Here is a 16,686-nt window from a genome sequence, read left to right on the forward strand (position 1 = left end):
TACGTCCATTTCTACACCACATCTTGCTCAACATATACTCGCCATAATTAATCTTATTGAATATTCACCCTAATACAAGTTAAGAAATTGGAGTTTGAATATATTTTAAACATTGGAGATTATAATTGTAGAAATTTCGTAACATTATAAAAAAATAAGGTTTTACAGAACTGAGTTAATTTGAGTAAATTGATGTCTTATCTCTCAATCCTGCAATATACTAGCCAAGTAAAAGAATAGCTGTATTATTAAATCTTCTTTCTCTCTTCAGAGCTTATCTTCGTTGGAGGCAATTGTTCATATCTTAAATGTGATGGTTGAATGTGTTGACTTCTCGCAGTTCTCAAAGTTTCAACAAAAAGCCAACAGTAGGTATTAATATCACACCTCACTGCACTGTCTATTTCAGTATTGGAACCAGTGCAGATATGTGCATTCAATTTTACTGGATGAATTAGTTCTCACACTGATTTAATTTGAGACCTGAGGCATAAGATTTCCTTGCTGCTTTAAATGGGAAAAAGGACAGCACATTCTCTCATTAGTTTCTTTTTGAAATTAAATGTTTAGACATTTTTTCCTTTTATTTCTGTAACCTGATTTAAATCTGTATCAAGTGAATTACCTAAAATTTGCATTCCATGGAGTAATAATCTTACTCAAAGGCTAAAATCATAATTTCAGAAACATTCAATTCATTGCACAAATAGTATACTGTCCTTTGTGATTGGACTTGAAAGATTGAATCTGTATTATAGTCTGGACTGAGACAGTAAAGAGTACATGTTTTATCAAGGGTTTTTGCCTGTGGTGTATGTGATGCATTTTAGTAGATCATGGTTGCTCTTTACCAAAAAATTGATAAGTCTAAGGCTGTTTCAGTCAGCAACAAAAGGATTATCATAAATAATGGAAACTTTTTCTCACTTTTTTTTTCTCTCTCTAGCACCACACACACCTACACACTGGTTAAAGAAAAAACAGGAGCCTCTTGGAAATCTGACTTCATTGCTTAAACTTCTAGTGAAAATTATAGATGCTTTTCATGAGCTAAGTTCCAAGGAATCGCAGTTTGAAATGTCAGCTTCTGGAATGGTATCCATTGGAAGTGGCATTGTCGGCATTCTTTCCAATGTCTTCACTCACCTGTCAATGGCATCAGCAATTGAAGCAGTGTTCACCAGCTTAGCAGATTCCATATCCATCTTCTATGAAAGGACATCAAAGTATGTATAATTTTTATACGTTCAGTCTGATTTTCTATGGCATTTCACTTACGTAATCAAGTAACCAAATAATTTCAAAATAACTTTCAGTGAACACACTGAACAACTGCATATACATACTTTGACTGCTAGGAAGCATATTAAACTGTTACATACTTATATGAACTACCTCAAATACAAGCAGATAATTAATTGTTAAGCTGCAAAGAATTATACAGTTAAACAGTTTAATCTAAGAATAAACAGTTGGATACAACAGCATCAATGTCCTGGAGAATCTATCCTGGGCCCAAGTGGCCAATAATGCATTTATGAAGAGAACACTTATGAGGGCACATCAGTGGCTCTACTTTAGTAGGAGTTTGAGGCGATTTGGTATGTCACTGAAGGTTCATACAAATTTATATAGATGTGTAGTGGAGAGCATTCTAACTGGCTGCATTACAGCCTGGTATGGAACTCTCATTGCACAAGATTGCAAGAAGCGACAGAAGGCTATTGACGTGGTAAGCTTTATCATAGGCACAGCCTTCCCTGACTTTGTGGACATGTCAAGAAGGTGGCATGCATCATTAAGCACCCACCCTCATTGTGTCATCTTTTAATGCTATCAGGAAGAAAGTACAGGATCCCGAAGTCCCATACTCAGTGATTTAGGTATAACTTCTGCCCTTCTACCATCAGATTTTTGAACAGTCATTGAATACTATTTCATACTTTGTGCTACAGGTGTCACCCGTTTTTTTGGGCATTTGCTTTATGACAACTTGCTGTTACAAAAGACCTACATTAGTACCTGTTTTCACTAAGTAAAGAGGATTTTCGCTTTTACCAAAAAAAGACCCCCGTTTTATACATACGTTTACCCCGAGAAAGACTACAATGACCTTGAAACCTTGTGCAGGCAGTTGTTTGCACATGCGTGTACGTGCCGATTTTTTTTTTTCTCTCACTCTCCAAATCTTCGGCTCGCTGTCTTCCCGATTTTGATAAGTGAAACTACACCGTACATACAATATTTCTACTTTATATAGGGTATATATTTATCATATCATTCCTGCTTTTACTATATGTTAGTGTTATTTTAGGTTTTATCTGTTATTTGATATGATTTGGTAGGTTACTTTTTGGGTCTGGGAACGCTCAAAAAATTTTTCCCATATGAATGAATGGTAATTGCTTCTTTGCTTTACGTCATTTCAGTTTACAAACGGTTTCATAGGAATGCTCTACCTTCGGATTGTGGGGGAAACCTGTATTTATTTATTTTTTGTAGTTTATAGATTTTTGTCTTTGCATTTTTAATGCTGCTACAAAATGTTGGAACTTCACACTGTTATTAAGTCGGTGATAACAAATCTGCTTCTGAACTCACTGGTCGTTTGAAGGCATGTTTCATAATTTACAGAGCTGTATAAAAGCTATATATGTGCCTAATACCTTTGCACATTACTAGTAATTTTCTGTATTGCACTATACTGATACTGTTTTTAAAAGATGAAAGCAACTTTCATGACATACATGAGTGATAAACCTGATTATGATCTGGGTCTCTAGTGTGGACTGAGAGTGGGAAGGGGGCAGGGAGAGGGGAATCATGGGAAAAGGGGAATGGAGAGGGGAGGGAGTGGGAAGACCAGAGAGATGCTCTTAATGATCAATAAACTAATTATTTGCAATTGTCACCTTGCTTGTTGTCTTGGGGCTGTGTGCACCCATCCCACTCTCAGTCCTTGGCACTCCTTCTCTGTTCCATACCCCTTCTGTGGCTCTCCACCTTTGCCTCACCATTTCCAGCATCCTGCCAGATGGACTCTCTGCATATTGACAAATGCACTACTATGCAAATGTCTTAGGCACTCTAGCTATGTATATACCGCTTATAAAAAGTATTCAGCATCCCCCCCCCCCCCCCACCCCCAGAAGTTTGTGTTTTATTGTTTTACAGCATTGAATCACAGTGGATTTAATTTGGCTTTTTTTTTTGACACTGAGCAACAGAAAAAGACACTTTGGTGTCAAAGTGAAGACAGATCTGAACAAGTCATCTAAATTAATGACAAACATAAAGCACAAAATAATTGATTGCATAAGTATTCATCCCCTTTAATACAGCACACCAAATGATCGTTGGTGCAGTCAACTGGTTTTAGAAGTCCCATAATTAGTTAAAGGAAGATCACTTGTGTGCGGTCAAGGCATTTCAATTGATTGTAGTAAAAATAATGCCTGCGTCTAGAAGGTCCATCTGCTGGTGAGTCATTATCCTGGCAAAAACTACACCACGAAGACAAAAGAGCATGCCAAGCAACTCCGTGAAAGCGTTACTGAAAAGCAGAAGTCAGGAGAGGGATATAAGAAAATTTCCCAAGTCATTGAATATCCCTTGGAGTACAGTTAAGTCAATATCAATAAATGGAAAGAATATGGCTTATCTGTAAATCTGCCTAGAACACTCAAAAACTGAGTGACCCTGAAAGGAGGGGACTAGTGAGGGAGGCTGGCAAGAGACCTATGACAACACTGGAGGGGTTACAAGCTTCAGTAGCTGAGATGGGAGAGAATGCACATACAACAACTGTTGCCCGGTTGCATCACCAGTCACAGCTTTATGAGAGTGTGGCAAAGAGAAAGCCACTGTTGGGGAAAAAAAGTTCAAATGAAATCTCAGCTAGAGTTTGCCAGAAGGCATGTGGAAGACTGAAGTCAGCTGGAAGGAGGTTTTATGGTCTGATGAAACCAAAGTTGTGCTTCTTGGCCATCAAACTATATGTTATGTTTGTTGTAAGCCAAACACTGCACATTATTAAAAGTGCACCATCCCTACCTTGAAGCATGGTGGTGGCTGCATCATGCTGTGAGGAAGACTTGTGAAGGTGGAGGGTAAAATGAATGCAGGAAAATACAGGAGACCCTAGAGGAATACCTGATGCAACTTCGGAAAAGATTTGTTTCCCAGCAAGACAATGACCTCAAGCATAAAGCCAAAGCTACACAGGAATGGCTTAAAAACAGCGAAGTTAATGTCCTGGAGTGGCCAAGTCAAGAGTCCAGACCTCAATCCAATTGGGAATTTGTGGCTAAACTTGAAAAGGGCTTGTTCACTCATGATCTGCATGCAATCTGACAGCTTGAGCAGTCTTATAAAAACGAATAGGAGGATAAATTAGTGTCTAGATGTGCAAAGCTGATAGGCTAGTCCACACAGACTCAAGGTTGTATTTGCTGCCAAAGATGCATCTACTAAATACTGACTTGAAGGGGGTGAGTAATTACACAATCAACTGTGTTGTGTTTAATAATTGTAATTTAAATCAATTTGTAGAAACTTTTTTTTCACTTTGACATGAGAGTCTTTTCAGTTAATCAGTGCCAAAAAAGCCAAATTAAATACACTGTGATACAATGTTGTAAAACAATAAAGCATGTAAACTTCCAAGGGGGGTAGGGGAGAATACTTTTTATTGGCAGTAATGTAGGGCAAAATACTGCATGACTGTATATAAGTGTGCATCTTTGCTATTAAACTTTAGGTGAGTGCAACAACTGTTCCTCTTTCTAGCGTATGTTGCTTTGGAAGAATGGTTATTAAAACGTGAAAAGTTTGAAGTGAATTTATTATCTATATACATATATGTTACCATATTCTACACTGAGATTTATTTTCTAGCAAGAATTCACCTTAAAACAGAGCACTACACACGCAGTTTGATGAACAAGCAGTCTTTTTCAAATCAAAGTATTTTCTAATTGATGGCTATTTAAAATCAAGTGAAAATTCCCATGGAGTGACCAAATGGTAGCCTTGGTTCATGTAGAAGCACAGTGCAAGCAGAGTAGGGTTCCACAGCAATGTAACAGTTAACACTATTACAGCTCAGGGCATTGGAGCTATGAATTCAATTCCCACTGCTGCCTGTAAGGAGTTTTTATGTTCTCCTTGTGATCTCATGGGTTTCCGTCCATAGTCCAAGGATGTACTGGTTATCAAGCTAATTGGTCATTGTAAATTGTCCATGATTAGGTTAATGTTAAATAGGTGGGTGGCTGGGCGGTGTGGCTTGCTCTGTGCTGTATCTCCAAATAAATATCTCTTCAATTATCTGCATTCTAGGGCTCTTTCACTACTTTTGTGCCCCAGTTAATGTAGTTGGCATAATTCAAAAACAAAATAATTGCTGCTTGTCTGTGACCGTGCGGACTGTTATACTTGTGTGATCTGCCCACAGTGCCAACGAATGCTCCAAAATTCAAACCCTTTATTAGCACTTAATAAATATGCAATTGAGCGTTATCTCAGCGATATTAAGCAGCCTGCAAAAGATCCAACCTCTGCCAGTCCTAAGCTACAAATGGAAATGAAATAAGCAAGAATATGTAACTTTTTCCCTTCACCTTACCATGCCCACTCTCATGTCGCTAGTTACCATAATAAATGTGCAAGATGGGATACAAAGCAGATAGAGATCAGATGCTCGTCTCTTACAGTAGTTATGTTGCTGCCTATATGTGCCTTTAATAATTCATGTTACTACTTTATCACTAATTTTTCTTATTTTTTTTTAGCCCGATTAATGGAGCTTCAAAGGTGTACACTACTCCATTGTCCAATAAGGTATCAAGTTGCATACTTAGCTTTTTTGTGTTTTACCGTGTGCCTCTACCTAGTGGCATTGCATGTGAGTTCTTGACTGAAAAGAGCAGATTTATTTTTTACTTTGGGATAGTAATAACTTGGTGTTTTGTCTTCAATGGGGGAAGGAGCGGGAGTGATGAAGGTAGTGAATGAGACCTGGAATTGCTCATTTAATCTCCCCCCTCCCCCCCCATAACCCTAAAGCAGTGTCAGCATGGTGTTCTGTATAGTTCACAATCACCATTCTGGAGTGTTTTTCTCTTCTCTCCCCCCCACCCCCAACTTGTATTGCCTTTCCCCCTCCCCACGTAAGTTACAGCTAGTATTTTTCTCAGGCTTTGACATGAACAGCATCAAAGGAATCATTTTAGGCCCACTTCAAAAACACTACATCCAGCTCTCGGATCCCAATGATTCACCCTATTTTGACTGCTCATTTGAACTGCTTTAGAATTTTTGGTCTTCATGTACATCACTTTGAAATGTGCATCTTCTCTCTGTTTTTACCAATGTTCTATCATCCTTGGACTGTTGTATGTTGTTACTAGTTATCTTTCATCATTTAACCCTCAATTTTGCCACATCTGTCCCATATTCAGAATGTTTTTCATCACCACCTGCTTCATTTCTTGTATCTGCTATACATTGAATTGCCATTAGCCCTTCCGGACTGGTTTTTGTCCAAATGATTATTGCTGTTGATTTCTGATACATGTTGGTTAAGCTAAGGGTTTTCTCTTTGGAGTGAAGGATCATGAGAGGAGACTAGATGGAGATATCCCAGATGAGAGACATAGATTGAGTCTTTTTCTAATTTCTAATTTAATGTAACAGGGCATAATTTTAAGGTGATGGGAGGGGGTTATGAGGTAAGTTATTTAGAGTGGAGTGTGTGGAACACCCCGCCAGGTTGGTGATGGCAGCAGGTACATTAGGAGCATTAAAGAGACTTAGCTGCATGGATGATAGAGAAATGAAGGGTTGTATTGATCTTAGAATAGGTTCATAGGTCATTACAGGATTGTAGGCCAAAGGGCCTGTACTGTTCTGTTCTAAATGTAATGATACCAGAGGTAGAATATTTGAGGGTGGTGGGGAATATCAGCATGTCACTTTCATCATTTTCCTATCCCATGTATGCCAGAATATTAGAGATGGATATTGCAAAGATCAGAATGGATTGATACCATTGATGCAAAAGGATCAATTTTTTTGACTTTTTTATTTTATGATGTTGGGTGCTTGGTTGATGCAACAGTTTAACTGTTATTTTCTCTGTCCCTGCAGCTAGAGAAGTTGCATGCAGACATTCTTCATTGTTTGCAGTCCCGTTACACCTCGGCCTATGACAGCAGCTTGCTGGAACAGTTGTCATCGCTACTCAGCACCACGTTCTTGCACAAGAACCGGCAAATCAGGAACCAGACTGCACAGTTTTGGAATGCTACTTTTGCCAAAGCAACAACACTAAACTACCCACAGCTGCTGAAGTGAGCCTGCATTTAATGTGTGTGGGTTTGGGGATTGAGAGAGAACTGTTTGAAATGTTTCACTTGTACTTGTTCTTGATTTTTAAATGTGCCTTCAGACGTTTGGCATATTCCTGTAGTATTTTCAATTTTAGAGCAATACACAAAATGCTGGCACAATTCAGCAGGTTAGGCAGCATTTATGGAGAGGGATAAACACTTGGGACAGAAAACCTTCAGGACTGAAAAGGAAGAGAGAAAGAGCCAGAATAAGATAGGGGAGGGGAAGGAATTCAAGCTGCTGGATAATAGGTGTGGAGTGAGATGGATGGTAGGGGAGGGGTGATGAAGTGGGAAGCTGGGAGGTAATAGGTGGAAAAGGTGAAGGGCTGAAGAAGGAACTGTGAAAGGAGAGGGAAGGAAAGGAAGGAGGAGGGGCACCAGAGGGAGGTGATGGACCCGTGAGGCGAAGGGAAGAGGTAAGAGGGGAGCTGGAGAAATTATTGGAAGTTAGAGAACTCAATGTTCATGTCATCAGGTTGGAGGCTACCTAAGTGGAATATGAGGTACTTCCCATTAATTTGACAATGTCTGTCTTTGCATTTTAAGCCACAACGTTGATACTTTTCCCTCTAATGCAAGTCTTAAATTTCAGTGTTTAACATTTGATATAGCATTCATCTAAAAGAATTGCTGTATTTGTTCAGTTGATTTTCTTCTATTGTATACAGCAAGTTTTTGCTTCACTAAAACCTTCCTTTCTCTTTAGGCCAATATTAAGTCGGGTCAAGCAGAAAACTCCCATAATTTTGCCTGGTTTTGAGGCATTGGAGTTGACAGAAGAATCAAGTGGCCCTTACTCAGATCTGGTAAGTTGTTTGTGCCTTAGCACAAACCAAAAATTACAGTGCAAGCCAGGAATTCAATGCTAAAGAGCCAATTTGCCACATTTCAGTGTCTTTACAGTTGTCTTTCACCAATGGTTATGAGAATGTTTCTTGTATGTGGGTACTAAATCTGCCATTGAAGATGACTAGAGGTTGCTAGCAAATAGTTATTTTTTGAATTTAAGAAATGGTGCTGCAGTTGGCACTTAAGTTCCTTGAGCCAACTTCAATGTTCACTCAAGTCATGGCTGATCTGTGTTTAGCTGCGCTCTCCTCTCAAGTTTTTGTCATAGTCCGGAAATCATTTTATTTTGATTAGTGAAATCTTCTATTCAGAAATCTGCAAGTACTATTCTTTTGCAGAGATTCACAACCATTGCATTAAATGGCTGACATCTTATCCTGAGATTGGTCCTATGCTCTTTAGCACCAGTGGAAGTATCCTCCATTCATTCTCTCCCTTCCCAATTTTATTAGGTCATCTCAGTACTTGTTTCTGAATTCTCAATAATTAAGTTGATCACAGGATTACTGCTGCATTAAATCTTATCTGGCTGTTTTTGATGTAACTTTGTGACTGATTTCTTAAAATGAAGGCTACTACATTTTTGTGGCAGCTACACAGCAGACTATTGTTATTCAAAAAAGTAGTTTTCTATTCTTATATTGGTACAAGTAAGAATAGGTATTTAATTTTATTTGGTGCTTGAGATGGTGTGGAATAGGCCCTTCTGGCACTTGGAGCTACGCTGCCAACAATCTCCTGATATAATCCCAGGGAAATTTGCAATGACCAGTTAACCTTTCAATCAGTATGTCTGGAAATCGGAGCAATTGGAGGAAACCCATGCAAGTCATTGCAGAGTAATTTGACACAATGGATTTTGTTTTTTTTTCTACTGGGCAAAACAGTGTGTTCTGATTTTATTTTGTGTGGTTTTTGATTGGTTTTAGCTATGAAATCTCCCTCTGAAAGTTTCATGTTGCTCCTTCCTGTTAGAGCTATCTATAATTAGGAAGCAAGACCATAAGACTTTTAATTTATATTTATGATGAATAATCACCAAGTCCCTTTCACTTGCAGGATAAAAGTGGTTGGATAGAAAAGCAACCGTAGAAATTAGCCGAATTATGTCATCAAACTGCAGAATACCAGCTTGCAAAGCTTGAACAGTCTTGATGTCTTTTAGTACACTTTGTTGATGTAGTAAATGCCATTGCTGACTACCAAGTACCTGTAGAAAATCCTGTGTTTGTTCAGCTTCATTGTTGACCGTATTTAATTTATTTTTGCAGTCAGAAAATTCCCAGCTGGATGCTAAAATCAGTGGCGTGGATGTAAATTCTGTTGGGAAAAGAAACTCGCTGCTAGCAAAAGCTGAACAATTGAAAGAGAAAACATCCCTTCAAACTCCAGCAAAAGTAGGTTGAGTTGCTTTTGAGGGTTAGATTGATCATGGAGTGGGTTTATTGGTGCATCATCATAGGCTTAAGGGCCCATACTCTGCTGTACAGTTCTGTGTACTCTGGAGGTTATAATTCTGTGCCTCTGTTGTCTACATTTGTACATTTGTTAAATTTTGGAGATCACGGAGCAGGATGTGGATCACAGTGAATTAGAGATGGGTATGTTGATATTTTTGAGCAAGCCTTCAAGGATGAGGAGATGTTGCATGTCAAGGGATGCATAGGTGTTAATAAATTCTTGGGGTTCTCAATCTATCCCAGGTTGCAATGAGAAGGAACAAGATAGCTGGGTGTCTGATGGAGATCTTTACATTAGCTGTAAGCTGAACTGCCTGAAGACTGTGTATTATTCAATGTGCTTTCTTTATTTGAAAATGGTAGCGGGGATAAACCAGCAAACTAGGTTGGTGAGCTAGCAAAGTCATTGGAGTTCTAAGGGATAAAGTTAAGGGTTGATTGGGTAGCATGACTTTGTGGGGAAAAGCCTGTCTGTTAATTTGATTGAGCTTTCTGAGGAGGTAATGAGGAAGATTGAAGGCTGGATAGTAGATGTCTAAATGGACTTCAGTATAACATTTTACAAAGTCCTGCATGGTAGACTGGTCCAGATGGTTAAAGCACTTGGGATCTAAGTTGAAAATGGAATTTTCTTATTTTTAGTTAGAGATGCAGCATGGTAACAGGACTTCCAGCCTAATAAGCCTGTGCCGCTCAATTGTACTCATGCACTATTCAGTAATTAGTCACTTTGGAATGTGGGAGGGAACTGGAGCACTTAGAAGAAATCCACGTGGTCATGAAGAGAACGTACAAACTCTTTACAATGACTAGAATTGAACCGGTGTCTCTGGTGCTATAGAGTATTGCTAACCACAGCACTACCATGTCACCCCAGTTTTACTGACCTGTATGAGCACTGCATGACCAATCTAACCCTTCCCTCTCACACAGCACATAACCCTCCATTTTTTTTTTGTTAACATCTATGTGCCTATCTAAGTATTTTATATGTCCCTATTTGTATCATTCTCTACCATCTCACAGTGTCTCAACCTGACGGTATGTTCCAGACACAAACCACTCTGCCTTTTTTTTAAAAAAAATCTATTTCTGACATGTCCCCTGAATTTTCCTCCGTTCCGCTTGAATGGATGTCCTCTAGATATTGTCGTTTCCACTCTGGGGTCAAAGGTTCTGTCTGTCCACTTTATCAGTCCTCCTTCCAATCATACTACCTCGATCAAGTTGCCTCTCATCCTCATCCACTGCAAAGAGGAAAAGCCCTAACCCACTCAACCTTTCCTTGTAAAACGTGTTTCCTAATCCTGGCAGCATACTCATAAATCTCTGCAGCCTTGAAAGCTTACATCTTTCCTATAATCACACTACTAGAACTGAACATAATACTCCATGTGGTCTAACCAGAGTTTTATAGAGCTGCAACATATCCTCGCAGCCTCTTGAAGTCAATCCCCCAACTAATGAGGGCCAACACAACATCGGCTGTCTTAACCACACTGTGAACTCGTGCGGCAACTTTGAGGGATTTATGCACTTGGCCTCCGAGATTCCTCTGTTTTTCCTCACTGCTAAGAATCCTGCCATTAACCTTGTATTCTCCTTTCAAAGTGGATCACTTCACAAGCAGGCTTTTTCCTCTGAGTCAGGTAGGACTACAGCTAAAAGTCATGGGTTAAGGGTGAAATGTTTAAGGAGAACATGAAGGGAAACTTCCTTCACTGAGGGCCATGAGAGTGTGAAACGAGCACCCAGCGCAAGGTGCGGATGAGATTTTGATTTCAAAGTTTAAGAGAAGTTTGGATGGGTATGGAGGGCTATGGTCTCACTGCAAGTTGATGGGATGAGGCAGATTAAATGGTTTGGCATGGGCTAGTTGACCAGAGGGCCTGTTTCTGTGCTGAAGGTTAACACAACTCTGACTTTTTCATCTGCCATTTTTCTGCCCAGCTTTGCATCCTTTCTATATCCCTTTGTAATCTGACAGCTGTCACACTCTCCACAACACCACCAATAAAGCCACAGATATGGCAGCAGAATTAGGATATTTGGCACATCAAGTCTGCTTTGCCATTTCATCACGGCTGATCCAATTTTCCTTTCATCCTCAGTCTTCTGCCTTCTCCTTGCAGCCCTTTGTGCCCAGCCCAATCAAAACTCTGCCTTAAATATACATAAAGACTTGGCCTCCACACCTGCCTATGGCAACGAATTCTGCAGATTCACCAGTCTCTGGCTAAAGAAATCCTTCCTCATCTCCGTTCTAAAAGGGTGCCTTTCTATTGAGGCTGTATCCTTTAGTCTTAGACTCTCCCACTGTAGGAAACGTACTCCCCACATCCACTCCATGAAGGCCTTTCACCATTCAGTGGGTTTCAATGAGGTCTCCCCTCATTCTTCTGAATTTTAGTGAATACAGGCCCAGAGCCGTTGAACGCTCTTCATATGACAAGCCATTCAATCCTGCAGTCATTTTTGTGAGCCTCCTTTGAACCCTCTCCAGCACATTCTAAGTGGCCCAAAACTGCTCACAGTACTCCAAGTGAGGCCTCACCAGTGCTTTATAAAGCCTCAACATTACATCCTTGCTTTATGTTCTGTTCCTCTTAAAATGAATGCTAATGTTACATTTGCCTTCCTCATCACAGACTCAATATGCAAATTAATCATTAGGAAATCCTACACAAGGTCTTCCAAGTCCCTTTGCATCTTTTTTTATATTTTCTCTCCATTTAGAAAATAGTCAACCCTTTCATTTCTTCTGCCAAAGTGCATGGCCACACATTTCATGATACTGTATTCCATCTGCCAGTTCTTTGTCCATTCTCCTAATTTGTCTTAAGTCCTGTATCCTCTCTACTTCCTCGAAACTACCTTCCCCTCCACCTAACTTCATATTGACTGCAAACTTTGCAACAAAGCTACCAATTCCATCATTCAAATCATTTGGCATATAACGTTAAAAGTATCAATCCTGACATAGACCCCTGTGGAATACTCACACAAACTGGCAGCCAACCAGAAAAGGCTCCCTTATTTCCATTCTTGGCCTCCTGTCAATCAGCCACTGCTTTATCCTCGCTAGAATCTTGCTATCATACTAAGGCTCCCAGCTTGTTAAGCAGCCTCGTGTGGAACCTTGTGTCATCTGCAGACTTGCATAGCTATCCCTTCCACTTCCTTATCCAAATCATTTGTAAAAATCACAGAGAGCATTGGGGTCCCAGAAGAGATCCCTTTAGAACACTACTGGTCCCTAACCTTCAGGCTGTATATACTACCTTCCTCTGCCTTCTATGGTCAAGGAAATTCTAAATCTATGCAGCCACATTTCCATGGTACCTATGTCTCATGATTTTCTGAACCAGCCTACCATGGAGTACCCTGTCAAACAGCTGCCAAATTGAATCCCAAATTAGCTTGGTGATGAGAATGGGAGGTAACAGCAGAAGGATGCTGTTCTGATTCAGAGCCTGACCAGTGACACTGAAACCCTTGTTTGTCATATATCTTCCACAAGTACCCACACACACAGATAGTTTGGGTGTAAATATCGGGCATGTGTACAGTAGCTTTGTTGGTATTGTAGGACACTGGAGAAAGCCAAGGCTGCAACAGTAACCTGTTGCCGTAGGTGGGAAGTTCGGGAGATTAAATTCAATCCTGGCGTGTACAAGCCAGTACATTTTGGGAAGTCAAATAGGAGTCAAGTACCTTCACTGCATCCAGCAAACGTTCCCTGTGGCCAAACGGTTTATTTCCAATTCCCATTCCTACTTGCTGGTCCGTGGACGACTCTTATGCCATGATGTGACCACACTCAGGGTGAAGGAGCAACACCTTGTATTCTGTCTAGGTGGCCTCCAACCTGATGACATGAATGTCTAATTCTCCTTCCGGTTTAAAAAAAACGTCTCCCTCTTCTACTGTCTGACCTCTTTCCCCTTTTCACCTGCCTATCATTCACCCTGGGTTCCCTTCCCTTTCATTTTATGATCTATTCTCCTTCCCCTGATTCCTTCCTCTTTAGCCCTTTTTTTTCCTACTCACCTGACTTCAACTATCACCTTCTAGCCATCCTCTTTCCCTTCTCCCCTGCCTTTTTAGCCTGATGTCTTTCCCCCTTCCTTTCCAGTCCTGAAGAAGGGTCTCAGCCTGAAATGTTGAGTGTTTGTTCCTCAGAGACTGCCTGACCTGAGTTTTTCTGGCATCTGCAGATTCTCATGTTCAAATAGGGATAGTTCATACACAGTAAATGGTAAGGGCACTAGAGAACATTGTTGAACAAAGGGTTTATTTTGGGTGGGGGTTAAAATAAGTGACAACACAGATATGGAGAATTGGAGGGGACTGAAAGCATGCTTTCCTTTATACATTGTAGTACAGAGATGAGGTGTTAAATTCAATCTTCATAAAGTGCTTGTTAGATTGTATTTAGGGCTGCACAGGTAGGAGGATGTAGTTGTTCTGGAGAGAAGAGATTAATGAGGATGTTGTCTGTATTGAAGACGTGATTTGTGATGAGAAGATGGTGAACTTGTTTCTTTTTTCTTGAGCAAAAGAGTCTGAGTGTAGGACCTGATAAAAAAAAATAATAAAAGGCATAGAAAAATTAAGATGGTTAGAATATTTCCATGGTAGGGATATTAAAAAGACAAGAGGGCATAGATTTAAAATCTTGCAGTTGTTGATACCTAAATCAAAGTGTTAGAGGTGGTGGTGGAATCGAATAAAACCAGATGGTGTTTAAGAGACATTTGGACAGAAACTCAAGTTGGCGTGGCACAGAAGGATAGGGGCCTAATGCAGGCAAGTAGGATTAGCGTAGAAGGACATTGTGCGTCAAAGGGGGCCTGTACAACTCTATAATTGATCTAAATCGTTGGATGAGTTTGCAATAGGCACATTTGTCTCTTTCAAACAAAACTAACCTTTTTCTTTTATCTAGTTGAAACTAGATTTCTCTCCCAAAACTCCACGGCGTGAAGTTCTTCTGGAGGAGGAACAATCATTGGACTTTGTCTTTATACCACCTGAACCAAAGCAGAGGATACTAACCGAGCATCAGAAAGAGGTGTTGCAAACAAAGAGGCAAGTTAAAGAATCTGATGGTCAATATTTTCTCGCCCTGTTTACTGAGGATATGTGGGTGGAATGGGCTTTGCCTTTTCACCATTGATTTGGGGGGGGAGGGGGAGTTATTTATTGAGATGGAGCGGGGAATAGGCCCTTTGACCCACACTGCCCAGCAAACCCCCAATTTAACCCTAGCCTAATCATAGGACAATTTACAATGACCAATTAACCTACCAACCAGTACGTCTTTGGACTGTGGGAGGAAACCATGCAGTTCAGAAGGAGAACATAAAACTCCTTGCAGGCAGCGGCAGAAATCGAACCGATTGCTGGCACTGTAAAGCATTTTGTTAACCATCACATTACCATGCTGCCCCAATGGAAAATATTTTACCAGGCCTACTTCCTTGGTGCTGTGTTTTGGCTTTTTGTCATGGGGTTTGTTTTGCCATTCTAACAGTAGTTACAACTGTACTGTTCCACAGTAAGACATGCAGTATATTTCCAGTAGCCTCATTTTTAATCAATTTAGATCAGAAGTGCACTGTGGGGATCTAACATTGTAGACACAAAGAACTGTAATTGTTGGGGATCCTGGAGCAACATAAAAGCTTAGAAGAACTCAGCAGGTCAGGCAGCATCTATGGAGGGAAGTGGACAATTGATGTTTCGGATTGAGACCCTTCATTTGGACTGTCCTGTTTCCCGTCAGGCTTTGCTCTCTCACTTTGCAATTCACTGAAGGGTCATTAATCTATGAAGTTAACACTGATTTTCTCCCTGCAGATGTAGCTTGGCTGCTGGATTTTTCCAGCATTTTTTAAAAAATTATTTTTCAGATTTCTGTATTTGAATTACTGGTTTGCATGTGACTTTAAACCTTTCCAGGTGGTTAAATATCTTTTGGCTTGAGAATGGGGTGTCGGTGTGTATGGTCAATACATGGGGATGGTCAATACATGCTGCCATTACCAGGAGCATTCCCACCATATGAATAAATAGGGGAAAATTAATCATTTTTAAAGGGCTTGTCGATTTGAAAATTTATTTCCCGCAAAACAGGACTGACATTCCAGCAATGTACAATAACTTGGATGCGTCTCAGGATTCTCACTTGTTTTCCCAGTATGCACAATCTCAGGAAGAAAGTTTGTAAGTAGATCATCTTGCATGGTATCTAATACACCTTTAGTTGGCTTGTTTATAACGTGTATTAATCCCCAAAGTTCCAGTAATGTGATTGAAATTTCAGTTCATGCAACCTTTGTATTTTTTACAAGCCCACTATCAGAATTGCTACTGTGGTGTGGATAGGACTCTATGTGTCATTACTGCTAAATGTATGCTGTAGCTGAGTAATTTGTTCAGGTTAACTTTAGTGTTATAAGGTTTCCACAACTATTCAATTATGTCTAAACTTTATGCAAATTAGGGCACAAAAAGACCATTTATTCCAGCATTTATTCAAACTTTATTCCATAGTCATTTTGCTGCCCCCTCCATTTTAATGCTATTATTTGTTCTTCGATTTATTTTCTGTAGTTATTTAATTTCCCTTTTAAATCTACTCATGCCATTGTACTTCAATAATTTTCCAATTGTAAAATTAATATTTTATCTAGGCTCATCACACATTTGAAACAGGTCTTCCAAAAAAAAAACAATATTGTCCTAGTATTTTTATAAAAGCGACTTTGGCAACTGCATATTTTATTTTTAATTTTGTAAAGTACTAGATAATGAGTCATAAGTTAGTGCAGCAAAGAGCCCTCAATTGCTATGCCATTAATTCTGCAATCTCTCGGCCCTCCCCCAATCTTTCAGAGAAAAATTGGCAGAAGTTGAGCAAGTGGACCAAACTTCTGATAAGAAACAGCAGGTGAGTTATTTTTACTGTAGGTAATCAA

At 39.8% G+C, this 16,686-nt stretch overlaps 1 protein-coding gene across 4 annotated transcripts in view; it reads left to right on the forward strand.

Moving 5' to 3' along the window:
• Positions 1 to 16,686, forward strand: part of rif1 (replication timing regulatory factor 1) — a 115,780-nt gene that overhangs the window by 72,562 nt on the left and 26,532 nt on the right. For all 4 annotated transcript variants that reach the window (XM_059970296.1, XM_059970293.1, XM_059970294.1 and 1 more), the window contains exons 21-29: positions 272 to 368; positions 947 to 1,226; positions 5,793 to 5,841; positions 7,150 to 7,352; positions 8,101 to 8,200; positions 9,515 to 9,640; positions 14,652 to 14,794; positions 15,842 to 15,931; positions 16,604 to 16,658. In XM_059970296.1, coding sequence (XP_059826279.1) covers positions 272 to 368; positions 947 to 1,226; positions 5,793 to 5,841; positions 7,150 to 7,352; positions 8,101 to 8,200; positions 9,515 to 9,640; positions 14,652 to 14,794; positions 15,842 to 15,931; positions 16,604 to 16,658 — 1,143 coding nt within the window. The remainder of the gene's footprint in view (positions 1 to 271; positions 369 to 946; positions 1,227 to 5,792; positions 5,842 to 7,149; positions 7,353 to 8,100; positions 8,201 to 9,514; positions 9,641 to 14,651; positions 14,795 to 15,841; positions 15,932 to 16,603; positions 16,659 to 16,686) is intronic.

Source organism: Hypanus sabinus, chromosome 5 (assembly GCF_030144855.1).
Source record: "Hypanus sabinus isolate sHypSab1 chromosome 5, sHypSab1.hap1, whole genome shotgun sequence".
NCBI classification, from domain to species: domain Eukaryota; kingdom Metazoa; phylum Chordata; class Chondrichthyes; order Myliobatiformes; family Dasyatidae; genus Hypanus; species Hypanus sabinus.